The sequence below is a fragment of the Bactrocera oleae genome, chromosome 3 (genome assembly GCF_042242935.1).
Source record: "Bactrocera oleae isolate idBacOlea1 chromosome 3, idBacOlea1, whole genome shotgun sequence".
NCBI lineage: Eukaryota > Metazoa > Arthropoda > Insecta > Diptera > Tephritidae > Bactrocera > Bactrocera oleae.
The window spans coordinates 64,381,717-64,395,792 of NC_091537.1; the positions used below are offsets into that span (position 1 = coordinate 64,381,717).

The following is a 14,076-nucleotide window of genomic DNA, read 5'->3' on the forward strand; positions in this document are numbered from 1 at the left end:
GGAACAAATTCCGGCTACTTGTCGCGTTCTACACCGGCCACTGCAGGCTTAAGAAGCACCTCTTCAACATGGGTATAGCCTCTTCTGCAAACTGCCGGTTCTGCGACATAGAGCCGGAAACCCCTGAACATCTGCTGATGAACTGCACAGCAGTCTGCAGACGCAGAATCAAGGCCCTGGGATCCATGTTTCCTCACAGGGATTGTATCGCCTCACTAGCACCCAGCAGAATTTTGGAATTTATCAGCATACTGGGCCTAGATGATACGATATGACTTAGGAGAGGGCACAATAGACCATAGGGCGCGGTGCATACCTCATAATTAATCTATTCTATTCTACTTTATACTCTCTCAATTTGAAAAGACGAAAGGGAATATACTTTCAGGTGTTGAAAGCATTATACTTGTATTGTATTAACCAAGTAAGAAAGCGCCATTTTCGGATATAACCGAGCATTTTGTACTCTTGCAACCTGCAAGGATCAAAGCCAAAGATCACCTTAAATGAAAAACACGTGATATAAATTCAATCGAAGTGGCTAAATTTAATATATTGAGTTGATGCAGAAAACGTCAACCAGAATCGAAGTTCATTATATTAAGGATATGAGGTTTAGATCACGGTCTAGACAAAATTCATTCATATTCAGCGCAAAACCACATAATTTTTGAGAAAACTTGTTTCATTTCATTAAAATATCACAAATTTTCACTTTGCTCACATATACTTGAGAATATATTTTTAAGCAATTTTGTAAATATTAACTCACACATTGAACGACATACACGGTACAAGGCTTGTTAAAATAACGAAAATTATTATATGTATATGGGAGTCGGGGTAGATCGTAGATTAAACTCACATATTTTCGGCATTAAAATTAAATTAGTATATCCACTATTATACGTTCATTTGTTATTTTGCTAAGATATCTTACATATTCAGTGATATATATGGTATAAGGCCAAACGGAAGTTTGAAAATCTTATGTTACGGTTTATCATGCCACATTGAAAATATGCTCCCTGAGTTACAATAAAGTACCTCAATAATCATCACCAATATATTGGGTTGGCAACTAAGTAATTGCGAATTTTTTTAAAAAATCAAAGACAATTTTTTCATGGAACTAAATAACTTTTTTCTGTAATGTATTGCCCATTTTGATCAATGACCTTTTGCCATCTTTTAGGCAGCATCATAATCCCACGTTCATAAAACTTCTGGTTTTTATTAGCAAAAAACTGAATCAGGTACGATTTGACATCATTCAAGGAGTTTTGTAAAGATCGAAACAAAAACTAATCCGATGGTGCAAGATCAGGACTATATGGTGGATGTGGCAAAACATCCCAACCGAGCTCCAATAATTTTTGCCGAGTAACCAAAGATGTGTGTGGCCGCTTTTCTTCAACTGCATTGTTAAATTTCGTTAGTTGTTCAAATAAGACAACAGAATTGATCGTTCGGTTGGGTGGTAAGAGTTCAAAGTAGACAATTCCTTTATAATCCCACCAAACTGATAACATAACCTTTTTTGATGAATACCAGCTTTTGATGTTGTTCGAGCTGGTTCACCTGGCCTGCTCCACAATCTTTTCCGCTCGATATTGTTGTAAACAACCCATTTTTCATCGCCAGTTATCATTTTAAAAATGAATAATTTTCATTACGTTTCTTTAGCAAATCGCTGCTGATAATGCGTTGCGTTAAATGCGTTTCTTTCAGTTCGTGAGGAACCCATGTATCGAGTTTTTGAACATAGCCAAGTTGTTTTAAATGATTTTCAATGCATGTATGTGATACCTAAAGCTTCTCTGCAATCTCCCGTGTTGTACTGTGACGATCCGAATCGATTATTGCTTGATTAGGTCGTCATCAACTTCAACTGGACGACCAGAGAGTTTTTCATCTTTGAGTGAAAAATCACCAGAACAAAATTTGGCAAACCAATTTTGACAGTGCCGTTCTTTTATGGCTTCGTCGCCATAAGCAGCACATAACTTTTTGTGAGCTTGCGATGCGTTTTTCCCTTTGCGAAAATTAAATAGCAAAATATGACGAAAATGTTCCTTTTGATCGTCCATTTTTCAACGAACGCCAAACGAAAACTACGCAACCGATCAAAAAACTTTTTTTTACTGATTGACAGCTGAATTGCCAACTATTAAATAACAAAATGTGTTTTACATTTGGACTACGCCAGCAAACCTCAAAATTCAATTACCGCAATTACTTAGTTTCCAACCCAATATATGTATGGAATAAAGCCAGCCAGATGTTAGAAAATCGTGATTGTTATTATATGCGGGCTAGGGCAAGTTTCCATTTGATATTATATATATATGAAATATATGAAATGTTCGCTGTAGGGACTGGAGTCCACATATTCGGTATCTAGGGGCTTGAACAGTTGTAGTCCGATTTTGACAATGTTTGGTCACAAGGTGGCCTACTTTAAATTATGTTATACGGAAAGTAGGCTAGATTGTAATTTAATTCTGCTCATTTTCTCACTGTAACATATAAATGTCGGGATAATGTTATGTATCGAATTTGGTTGAACTTGGTCGATTAGGTCCCGAAATATGTTTGTGGTTTCTCCTAAATGTGGGCGATGCCACGCCTTTAATCCAATTTTAACACCGGCTCCTATTAAGCTCTCTCATATTATCCTGGGTAAACAATTTAATGTCTTCGGTGCGTTTATTTATTGCTTTATAGCGCTTTTAGTATATGTTAAGAAACCCGTTATAATCCGATTTCATTCATTTTACACTGACGACACCTCTTGCGAAAGGATTTGCCTGCGCAAATTTGGTCATATAGCTTGAATGGTTTGGCAGATATATGCATTGAGAATAGGTATTAAGAGGCGGGGCTGCGCCCACTTTTTTAAGAGTTTTAGCCCAAAGGTGCCCCTCATTAATGCAATTCGTTGTACCCAATTATTTTCGCAACCAATTGTCTCGAGGCGATGACAGCAACGATAAAATAATCTAACCTTTGTATATATCTTAACGTTATTTGGATTAAAGAAAATAAACTTACAGCTCATCTGGGCAATTGAACGGTTGCGCTAATCGATAACCATCTTTTAGATAATGTTCCATCTCGAATGGATCCACCTCAGAGTATGGTTGCTTGGCATAAGTGCATAACTCCCACATAAGTACGCCGAACGCCCACGAATCGCTCGCTTCCGCAAACTGTTTATGCTGTAAAGCTTCCAAAGAAAGCCATTTTACTGGGCGGTTTTCACTGTCACCCAAACAATTGTAATCACATGCAAAAAGATCGCGGGAGAGAGAACTGTCTGACAGTTTGACACGCAATTGATCATCAATGCTGTAAGTAAATAAATATAAAATATGCATTTTATATTATGTGACACTTAACGAAGTTGATCAAAGCGAACTTAATCAACGAACGAAGTGTAATGTTTTGTTACGATAATACTTACACACAGTTTCTCGTTGCTATATCCCTATGAACAACGCCATGACTGTGTAAGTGAACTAGAGCTTGGGCCAACTGTGCGGACATCATTACTATTTGTACGGTGGTTATAGTGCGTGCGCAGGACGGATCAAGGAGAAAGAGTTTCAGATTACGAGTAGTGTTCGGCGCAGAGTATAGAACAAAAGGCGTCGTATGATCTTCAATGGAGACGCCCAAAACCGAAAGAATGCCCTGATGAGAAGCACCATACAGAGACATGCCTTCTTGCAACAGTAAAGACACCTGCATTTGGCTGGCATGCTGTGCCACCGTCTTCACAAGCACATCTTGATTGTCATTATATGAGCCTCGATAGACGCGTCCAAATGTGCCCTCTTGCAGTAAACTGGAGAGACGCACGCGACAGCGTTCCACTGTTAACTCCGATATACGCCTGTGTAGCTCTTCCGGGTGTTGCGGTTCTATTTGTACTTTGCGTGGCAAAGAGCTATGTATCGGTGCAATTATAGATGGGGGACTATTATAGGTGGCAGACTGTTGACATGGAGCACTCGTACTGAGACGCTGAAAGCTTGAAGTGCGCATAGGTTGACCATGATTTTGCCGCTTTGCCGAACGTCGTACACAGTAAGCTGTTAATAGCAGTATTATGACGAGCGCTAAAGCCAAAGAACTGCCCACAATGATGGTCAGTATACCTGTTGGTGGTGGTGCAGCAGTCTCTAGTAGCACCGGTCCATGCACCGAGTTATCCTCCTCTGGCCCGACAAGCAAACACATTTTTTTACGTCTAAATACCAAATGAGTCACATTGTTCAGAGCTCGATTAAGTATAACCTCTAAGGAAATTGAGACGTCCACTTCGGAAGCGCGAATGCCTGAGCATTTTAGACCGATTGTAAACGTTTGTACGCTAGTTGGTATTTCGCCGATTTGTGGTATAACCATTAACGGTCGTGGCAAGACTTCCGGTTCTGATGTAATTACATTAATGCTATACGGTAGCGGACGACCGGCTAAACTTTGCCAGGTAAAAGTGATGTCACGTACATTCGCCGGCACTGGTACAACAAAATTAAGCGCGTAATTATTGACGTGGCCTTCGCGTACATAGTACACTTCGGCAGAGACACCTAGAAGATAAGAAAAACGTTTGCTATTACCACTGGGAATATTGTTAAAAGTATAAATATTTTTTTTTAACATTTTTACACTGAAATGAAGAAAATCAACAAAAGATTCACCGCCGAATTTTTGAAGGTCATGACATTAAAGGTACGTGTTGTTTGAGTATATATATGTTAATGCAAAGGTATAAGTCTGTATATTAAAATTACTGCAGTGGAGGTACGGAAAAATTGCATATTTGCATACGAAGGCTGTATGAGCAAAACCGAAAAAGATGCTAGCCAAACGAGATGACGGTCACAATTACATCTATGCACAGTGGTATTATTATATATAGGTATTTTTTGTCAAAAAAACAAGGAACTATTGAAGAACAATTCAAAAAAAAATTTATCTGAAATTTTGAGAGAATTTATTAATTAGCAATCACTATTTTCCTACTAATGGAAAAATAAAAAAAATACAAGCAGAGTATTCTAAACATCAGTAGAGGTTGTTAGAGTATCAGAAAAGTCCAAAAAATTATACAAAATTACCCTCAAATTATGTAAGTAGATGGATATATCTTACACTAGAAATATATTAAGGGAACTTGTTGGTCATTCCTGAATATTTGGGTATGCGAAAGTTCCGTGCAAACTGTGTACGACGCAAGCACAAAATTATTCTAAAACATCAATAAATTGATAATTGGGTATAGTGCTTGGACCTGTTTAATCGAAATAACTTAAATTATTCCGTCGATGTGTGACATAAAATCACCGCTCCATTATTTCACTACGGAATTCAAGCGATCTGAGCGGACTACTGGCGATGGACCGAACCCTAACAGTGAAAAAGATAAATATTAACCTGATAAGTGTGTGTCAACATATTTCTTCTAGAGGATAAAATGTGAAATTATTCAAAATTGCCTAAAATTGAAACACCACTGTGCTGCAGGAGACACATCAACAGACAGACGACAACGACAATCTAATTTCACAAACTTTGCTACACAATTTGATTGTCGGAGCCCATGCACGTCTCAAAGAGAACTTTTCAACACTTCTGAAAGTGGAAAGCATGCGACAAGTTGATTACTAGCACCACCAGCACTGATTTAGAGATAAATGTAAAACGTTAAATATTCTTGACTGGCACTGTGGCATTTCGCACTCTAATTTATCTGCCAGTCAATCAGCCAATAAAAATTTAAAAGCATCAATTTAAAGGAAAGCGCGAAGCTCAACATGTACTCGAAAGTGTACAGATTACCATCATCTAAAAGTGTATACTTGTAGATAAAATATATGTTTGTGGATTTGGATGTGAGTATTTATGGAACTTAGCCCTTTCTTGGCCAGCTACAGCTCGCGCTTTTGGCATTTCAAATGCTATAAAAACACGTATGTATACCCCTTTCGCATCGAAGACGCTCCCACCGATACTGTTATTGTGCGAAAGCAACAAAATGTAACTCAACTCCATACTCTGTAATTTGTCTAGCGCTAATGAAAGTTGTAGAATGTTGACGATTTGCCCCATAAATGCAGTCTTACTTAGCTTCCTCGAGGTAGGTATCCTTGTGGTCCATAGGTAGAAGGTTTCATTGCAAACAAATTTTATAAAACAACTTTTCAAAAAATGCCCGAAGCACTTTGTTGCTCCGCTGCAGAGCTAACTCGTACTATGCCTGTATATATGTATATTATAAACATTAATTGCGATTCCTCCATACGTTGTACAATTTCGAACAAACTAATTAAAATAAATTCTCGTTTTAGAAAGCGTTTAATGCACGTGACTGCTCAAAATGTAAAGTAACCCAGTAGTATACAAACCTAGCCTCAATAGAAGAAAAAGCAAAAAAAGGGAATGGAGCTGATTAAAACGATCAGGTCTTAAGAGCTCTTAGACTTTTCAAGGTTAAAAACTCTTCTGCGATCTGAACTATGGAAGTAATGTTAAATTCTTAAAGAGAAAGTAATTAATAAAATTTTTAGTAAACAGAACAGTGACACAATTGTCCATTTCTGTAATTTTGTCAAAAAATTCACATATGAGTGCAAAACGAAAATGCGAGTTGTATTTGAGAAGAGCGCATTCATATTTAAGTGGTTCATCAAGCTTCCAAATTTGGTTTTCAGATTTTACTCAAGTTTTACTATCATGAATGGCTTAAACGAAAAATATCTTTAAACAGTTGTAATACAAAGTAACTTGTTACAGAAAATGTATTTACATACTTATTAAGTTAAGATTAAGTGTCATGGTAAATGCTGCTTGTCTGTTTGAACATCTTGTATATATATATCTCGATTCGCTGCTGTCTATAGCTGTATCAAATAAAAAACTTCCAATTTTTAAATAAGAACGATTTTCCCGTGAAGTCGTTTTTTTTCGTGGTAACTTATGTGTGTTGAAAATGTGTTAGTAATAAAATTGTTTGTCTAGTCGTGTAGTAACACAGTAAATCTTTTGTTATTATTTCATAACATTAAATAAAAAGTTAAAAACTACTGGTGGAAGCGGTTCCCCAGCATTGATAACTATCGGCAATATCAATAACAGTATACTAAAAGTATCAAACTACCTTAAAATTCTAGAAATTTGTAATTCCAATTATTAAGAAAAATATTGAATTTCTAATATATACTTTATTATTTAATATGTTCTGTTTATGATATTGAATAGATCAGAACATTTTAGTCGTTTATAATAAAAGAAAACGAAGTTGTGAATCGAGAGTATATAAATTGGATGTATGGAGATCCGGGTAACTTCAGGTTCGATCTTAACCGTTTCTGAATATAATATTTCCACTTCTTTTTACTAAAAATAAGTTGCACTTTGAATAATATATTCGGCAAACATATGTAGTACGTAAGGTGATCAAAACTATTATAGACTATGCAACATGTACTTTTCAGTAATCATACATCATATTCCAGCCTTAATAATTTTGGAAAAAAGTGAGTTTAGCTAAATCGACTGGGTTCTAGAATTATCTACAAATCGAAAACGTTTTAATATTATAATATTATATATAAACGTAGTATGAAAACCTTACATAATCATACTACAATTTGGTTTATCGTCTTGTATTTGCCTAAAAACCAAAGAATGTTTTCTTTAAGCAAGCGTTCCATCACAGGTTTCGATAAACATTCGATGGTTTCTGTTTCTAACAGCAAAAAGTTCTCCAAAAGAAACTTAACAGTCGTACGTCCTTCTTCGGTCAAAAATCAGTGGAACTTACCCCACCCAGTCACTGGCGACATGAGTCCAGCAACTTAAGTCGACAAATTTTCTGCATTCCCTTCCATACCATATTCTCAAATTCTTTCAACTATGCATTACAAAAACTTATTTTTCATTAGCTATATTATATCCTCTTTTGCCGAATTCTAAAATATTTCAATTACATTATGCATATATTGTACGCATATATACGATAAAATTTAAATTTCCGAACATGGTGTAAGTATTCACTTAAAACTGAGCGCAATTGTAACCATGGAAAGAATTTCAAAATAAAAAAGAATGCCGAACCACGTAGCAGCGAAAGTTACGAACAAAAACAAAAAATATGTTGCCCAAAGGTGAGCGACTAGGTCCCTTTGCTTGGGCAACCAAAATCTTTGTGTGTGCACTCCGACTTAGTGTCCTTAAAAATCTGACAGATGTAAGCACTTGTAGGAGCATATAAGTTGAAACTTTGAACTGTACAAAAATAATTTCTAATTTTAGTTCTCGATTAGTAAGTCCAGTTTTAGAGTGAGCGTTGTACAACGGAGGCAGAAAAACTGTTGAATAATAAGTACAATTGTGTTGCATATATAAAAGAGCATTAAATTTCTTGGTCTCGACCCTTAGTACTGACAAAATGCACACTATTTGATATAATCACAGACCGTTTCTCACAACTGCCGCTACATAACCAGAACAAATTGTGCCGAGGCTGTCAACTCTGCAGAACTTCTTGTATTATTTAGGGAATATATTCTGCCGTTGCAATAACAATACACTTGCCAAAGAATGGTTGCTCTAACGAATCGTCTTTTGCTTTATTAGTCTGAACATTTTTATGGCTACCACTCGTACTTATCGTATACCACTCTTTGCTTTTAAATTCCTTTGAAAGATCTTTCCCCACCAATTTTTATTGTACAACAAACAAAAAATACATACATACATACATGCATACTTTTAATGTAAATGTGCTTATAAGTATATATTATATTAAGCAAATAATAAGGTTATGATGGCTTTAGAGAGTTTAGCAAAAGCCACATTGTCAGGCTTCGCTTCGGCACATTTTATTTTGAGATTGTATTCAGGGGAGATAGGCCAGTCAACGAAGTACAATCGAAATCCTTATCAACAGCATGTACGTCAGACACACTACATATTACCACTTTCGTACGTCTATAAGTATGGCACAATGAGGTATGGAAATGTGTATAACTGCACCCATGCATATGTACATATGTGTACATTATGCCTGCAACGACGTGTGATATGGAGGCAATAGTGCCGTTGCTATGTGAATGATAGGCACTTACTCATGCACATGCTTTTGTGTCCGCTCAAGTGATTGCGAGTGTGCGAGTCTGTTCTTTGGTCAATGTTAAAAGCTTAATTGCGGTTAATAGTGAGGCGCCTAATGAGTAGGTTGATGGCACGCTCGAAAGTACACGCACACAAACACACATACATATGTGTTCAGATTACTTTGCAACGGAAAGAATGATGTGAAAGCCTTCAGTTGGGTGCTTATAAGAAAATATTGACAAAGCAATTTTGTAACACAACAATTAAGCACTTAAGCATTAATAGCAACGAATGAGGATTGCCGGCGAAGGCGAGTATGAAGACGGTCAAGTGGTGCCTGTAGTGTGTGTGAGTGAGCAAGCAAGTAGCTGAAGCTGAAATTAACAATTGTGGGAAACACTTCATGCAATTAATAAAAGTTACTTAATGGTCAAGTGTGAATATGGCTGATAGGAAAATTATGGTGTCCGACTTAAGGCTGAAAAAAAGAAGTTCGACGCAGTCGGAACTTGAAAGACTGTTTCTCACACAAACTTAACGTAAACTAATAAGTAATATAAGCAAGCGTAAACTTTTTTGCTACGAAGTCAAAGCGAAAATTGTCAAAGGTATAAAGAAACAATTAAAGGAAGTGTGCTCCAAAAAGGAAAGAAAGAACTGAAATCGCTTTTGTGGTGCGGTCGCAGCCGCAAAATGGATAAAGTAAAAAGGACTTTAAGCCAAAGCAAATAAAGAAAAACGACAGCGACACATGAATAAAATGAAACCAAACCTTCAACAAGAAAAAGCGAAATATACTGAAAGTAAAGTGAATAAGATTAAATGATCAAGACGGAAATCCGATACGCCTTCAACATTTAAATGAATTTGACGAACAGGTGAGAAGGGGTGGTAGGATCAGTATAAATAAAACAAAACACGAATTGGTATGTACGAGTGTATGACACTGTGGGAAAAAAATCAATACGGATTAAAATTTGATTTTTAATCAAGAATTTAAGCAAAGCATATACATTTTATGGTTTTGTTTACAAAATTGAAAAAAACATGATATTAGACAACGATATTTTTTCGATTGGTTCGCTCTGTCTTCAGTTTAGAAAATTAAAAAAAAGGCTTCGCAGAAAATAGATTTGGATGCAGGGAGCCTTGAGAGGCTGTAGAAAATTCTGTACCGCTGAAAAGAAGTTGATAATGTTGTATAGTGTTATTAATTTTATGCACTTTATTATTCATCGTATGATCTCCTTTTTACTGCAGTCAATTATTTGGAGATGAAGTCAGATTAACTCAATAGTTTTTTTTGCGTTATAAACTACATTATTAATTATTTCTTCCACTCTCTCAACATGTTGAATTCCGGGTGACTGTCTGTACGCACGTCTGCTTGTGAAAGCGATAAGTTGAGTAAAAATTTATATAGCTTGATAAAACTTAGTACACATATGCCTTGTCACCATAAGAAGGTCGATATGGGCGTTCGGGCCCGTTCGGATTAAGGGCTTTATCTAATTCACAAACTAATTTACAAAACTGAATTTAGGTAAAGGAATCGAAGTAGGAATGTAGATTTGAGGTATGAAAATTTTAAAAAAGATAACACACTAAATAAATTCGTCAGAAGCATTCAATTTCATAGCATGAAAGATGTTCATAGGAGGCGGTATAAAGTTAGACAAGGGAAAAGTCACCCGCCTTTAGTTTAAGTCCTATATCTCAGGAGCTACACGACCTCCTAACATTCTTATGATACATTGTGAAAATGGGTGAAATCGGACTACAACCACTCCTACTTTCCATATATCACAATTTTTGATTCCAAATTATTCTCACACTTTACAGAATATAAAGCAAGCACCAATGAAGTTATTGGAGTAAAACAAATAGCAGCTTTGAAGTATGTTTTTGTATTTTTTTTTGTCTTTTGAAATTTTCTGGCTTTGATGGTTTTGACCAGGACACCTTAAGTTAGTAACTTATTTTTTTATGGAAGACTTAGCTAACTTAATTATATTGGCTTTTCAATAGTTATGTCAGGTTGTATATTGAACTAGATGCTTGGGGTTTTTGAAACAACCGGCTTTGGCAATAACGATCTTTTTTTAACAGATTAAAATGTTAACAAAACAAAATTATCGATTCTGTAGATGAGAAAATTTGATAAAACATAATCAAAATAAATACATATGTTTGTATAGTACAAGGTGCGTTCCAAAGTAAACAGTAAAAAAGTAACAAAGTAAACTCTAGTGGCGCCATCTATATGTCGACTAGTGTGTTAGAATCTGCTATTCTTTATCGACTTCCAGTCGTTTGTTGGAAGTGAAGTTATGGTGTTTAAGTGTCAGTATGTTTTTGTCATCAGTGCGAAAATGAGCTTCGAACAAAGAGCCAATATTGAATTTTGTTTTAAAATTGGTAAAACTTTTACCGAAACGTTTCCATTGATGAAACAAGTTTATGGCGATGATTGCCTATCCCGTAGCAGAGTGAACGAGTGGTTTCAACGTTTTCAAAGTGGTCGTGAGGACATAAATGAGAAATGAGCCGAAACCCAACAAATCACACCTGGAGAAGTCAAAAGTGAAGACAATGCTGATTTGTTTTTATGATTCTAAGGGTATTGTCCACAAAGAATTTGTTCCACCCGGCCAAAACGTTAATGCGGTATTCTACCTTGGAGTTTTGAAGCGTTTGGTGCACCGTATTTGAAGTGTTCGGCCCGAATATCGCGAAGATGGAAGTTGGCGTTTGTTGCACGATACTGCGCCGTCTCATCGATCGACGCTTTTGGCCGATTATTTGATCAAAAATCACAAACAACCACTCACCGTATTTACCTGATATGGCACCGTGCGACTTCTACCTTTTCGGAAAAATGCATTTGCCGATGAAAGGAAAGCGTTATGCAGACGTGGAGGCCATTCAAAAGGATTGCACCGGCATACTGGCGGTCATACCGGGCAACGAGCTAAAACATTCGTTCGACATGCTTTTGGACCGTGCAAAAAGCTGTATTAAAGCAAAAGGAGACTATTTTGAATAAAATTAATTGATTTAGCCGATAAAAGTATTTGATTTTTTTTTTTTAAAGTCCTGTTTACTTTGGAACGCACCTTTTATATTATTAGTCCGTTAAACATTCCTCCATGTCAGACAGATAAATGTGAATTTAATTTCACAGTTTTTGTCCTCATTGCCAACAGAATATTTAATAATTAAGCAAAAACATCATCTAAGCTAATTTTGTAATTTTTTTTCAGTGTATTCCGTAATGTTTACGATTTCATCATAGAAAGATATACGCAAGAACAACGTTTACAAATTCTTCAATTTTATTATCAAAATAAAAAGCGCTTTTACCATTTTATGGTCTCCTCCAATGAGGCTCACTTTCATATGGGTAGTGCGGTAATAAACAAAACTGTGGATACTGGTGCGAAAAAAATCCACAATTATTCATGAACAACGATTACATTCCCCAATTGACAGTTTGGTGTGGTTTTTGATGAAGCTGGTGGCACCGTTACTGTCAATGGAAATCGATGGTAAACCACTTTTACTCGTCGCAATTGAGGGAAGTTGATCTTGACAACATCTGGTTCCAACAAGACGGGGCTACGTGCCACACAGCACGTGCAACAACCGAAGTATTGCGAGAAAAGTTTGGAGATGCAATAATTTCAAGAAATTGTGACATTGAATGGCCTTCAAGAAGTTGGTATTTACCACCACTAGACTACTTCTTGAGGAGTGGTTTGAAAGTCAATATTGAACATGCTATTCATGACATACGACTTGATTTGAAAAAAGTACTCAAAAGTTGGGTTTATCGAATTCTTTCCTGCAAAAGAAGTCATAAAGGCCATTCGAATGATGTTACTTTCAGAACTTAATTGTGTTTACTTCACACTATATACAAAACATTTGAATTTCCTAAACAATTAGCGTGTTTTAATTTTAAACATATCACTCTTATTGGAGAAGCCTTTATATATGTACTTATTATCGTACTTGAGTTTACAATCACATTTCATATACATACCTTCCACATAAAATGGTAAATAATGTACAGTTTTTTCAATATTATAGATTTTGAATCATATATAATTTCACTTCTGTAACTTGTAACCTTCGAAGTGTCGTTATCCCATAATAAGCATTCTTAACTCATTTGCAAGTATAGAAAATTTTTCTGTTGTGGGAGCGTGATGCAAAAAAAAACTTGTTAAAAGACAGAGAAAATTACCCGAACCAAAGAATAAAGGAAAGCTAACCTAAATGAGAGTACTTCAAATCATGAAGCATTTTGCCTTATTCTTATTAAAATACTTTCGTTTAGTTCACGTAATTATAGTATAAGCTTTTCCATGTCAAAACTTTCCTTGAAGGTAGTAGAAGAGTGCGATCCCTAGAAGAAAAGTTGTCCACTGCTCATTGTCTTTAAGTAAGTTATTGAACTGACATAAGCACTGAAATAACGACTTGGTTTTGTGTATAAAAAATGTATACAATGTACATGATTTCTCTTGAACTAAAAATTGGCCAACACACTTCTATTTGAAAGCAAATAAATCGAAAATACAAACAAAGGTCTCTGTGGGCGTGTGATCAAGCTTTGACCCACTACGCGTTTTACAAGTTGAATACCGGCAATGCATTGACTACATTTCCTATAAAATGTATCAAGCGGGCCAAATTCAATAAACACAAAATTGTAACAAATTTCAATCTCAAATAAATTTGCATCAAGATCAACGCGGAGTCCAACGCCAGGTGGGTAATTGTATCAACACTGACAAGCGGCTTATATCTTGCTGGTCAACACTACTTGTATCTACTTTTGCTGACGAAAAAACGCCACCTACATTGCCGCAATGACAGCGGTGTCCCTTTTTGTCACCTGAGTCGAAGATATAACGAAAGACACGGAGTGGCACAAATGTG

At 36.1% G+C, this 14,076-nt stretch overlaps 1 protein-coding gene across 3 annotated transcripts in view; it reads right to left on the bottom strand.

Moving 5' to 3' along the window:
* The window catches only part of dnt (tyrosine-protein kinase Dnt), a 221,560-nt gene that overhangs the window by 10,036 nt on the left and 197,448 nt on the right, over positions 1-14,076 (bottom strand). For all 3 annotated transcript variants that reach the window (XM_036370648.2, XM_036370707.2, XM_070106751.1), the window contains 2 exons: positions 3,467-4,598; positions 3,055-3,351 (listed from right to left, as the gene is read on the bottom strand). In XM_036370648.2, coding sequence (XP_036226541.2) covers positions 3,055-3,351; positions 3,467-4,598 — 1,429 coding nt within the window. The remainder of the gene's footprint in view (positions 1-3,054; positions 3,352-3,466; positions 4,599-14,076) is intronic.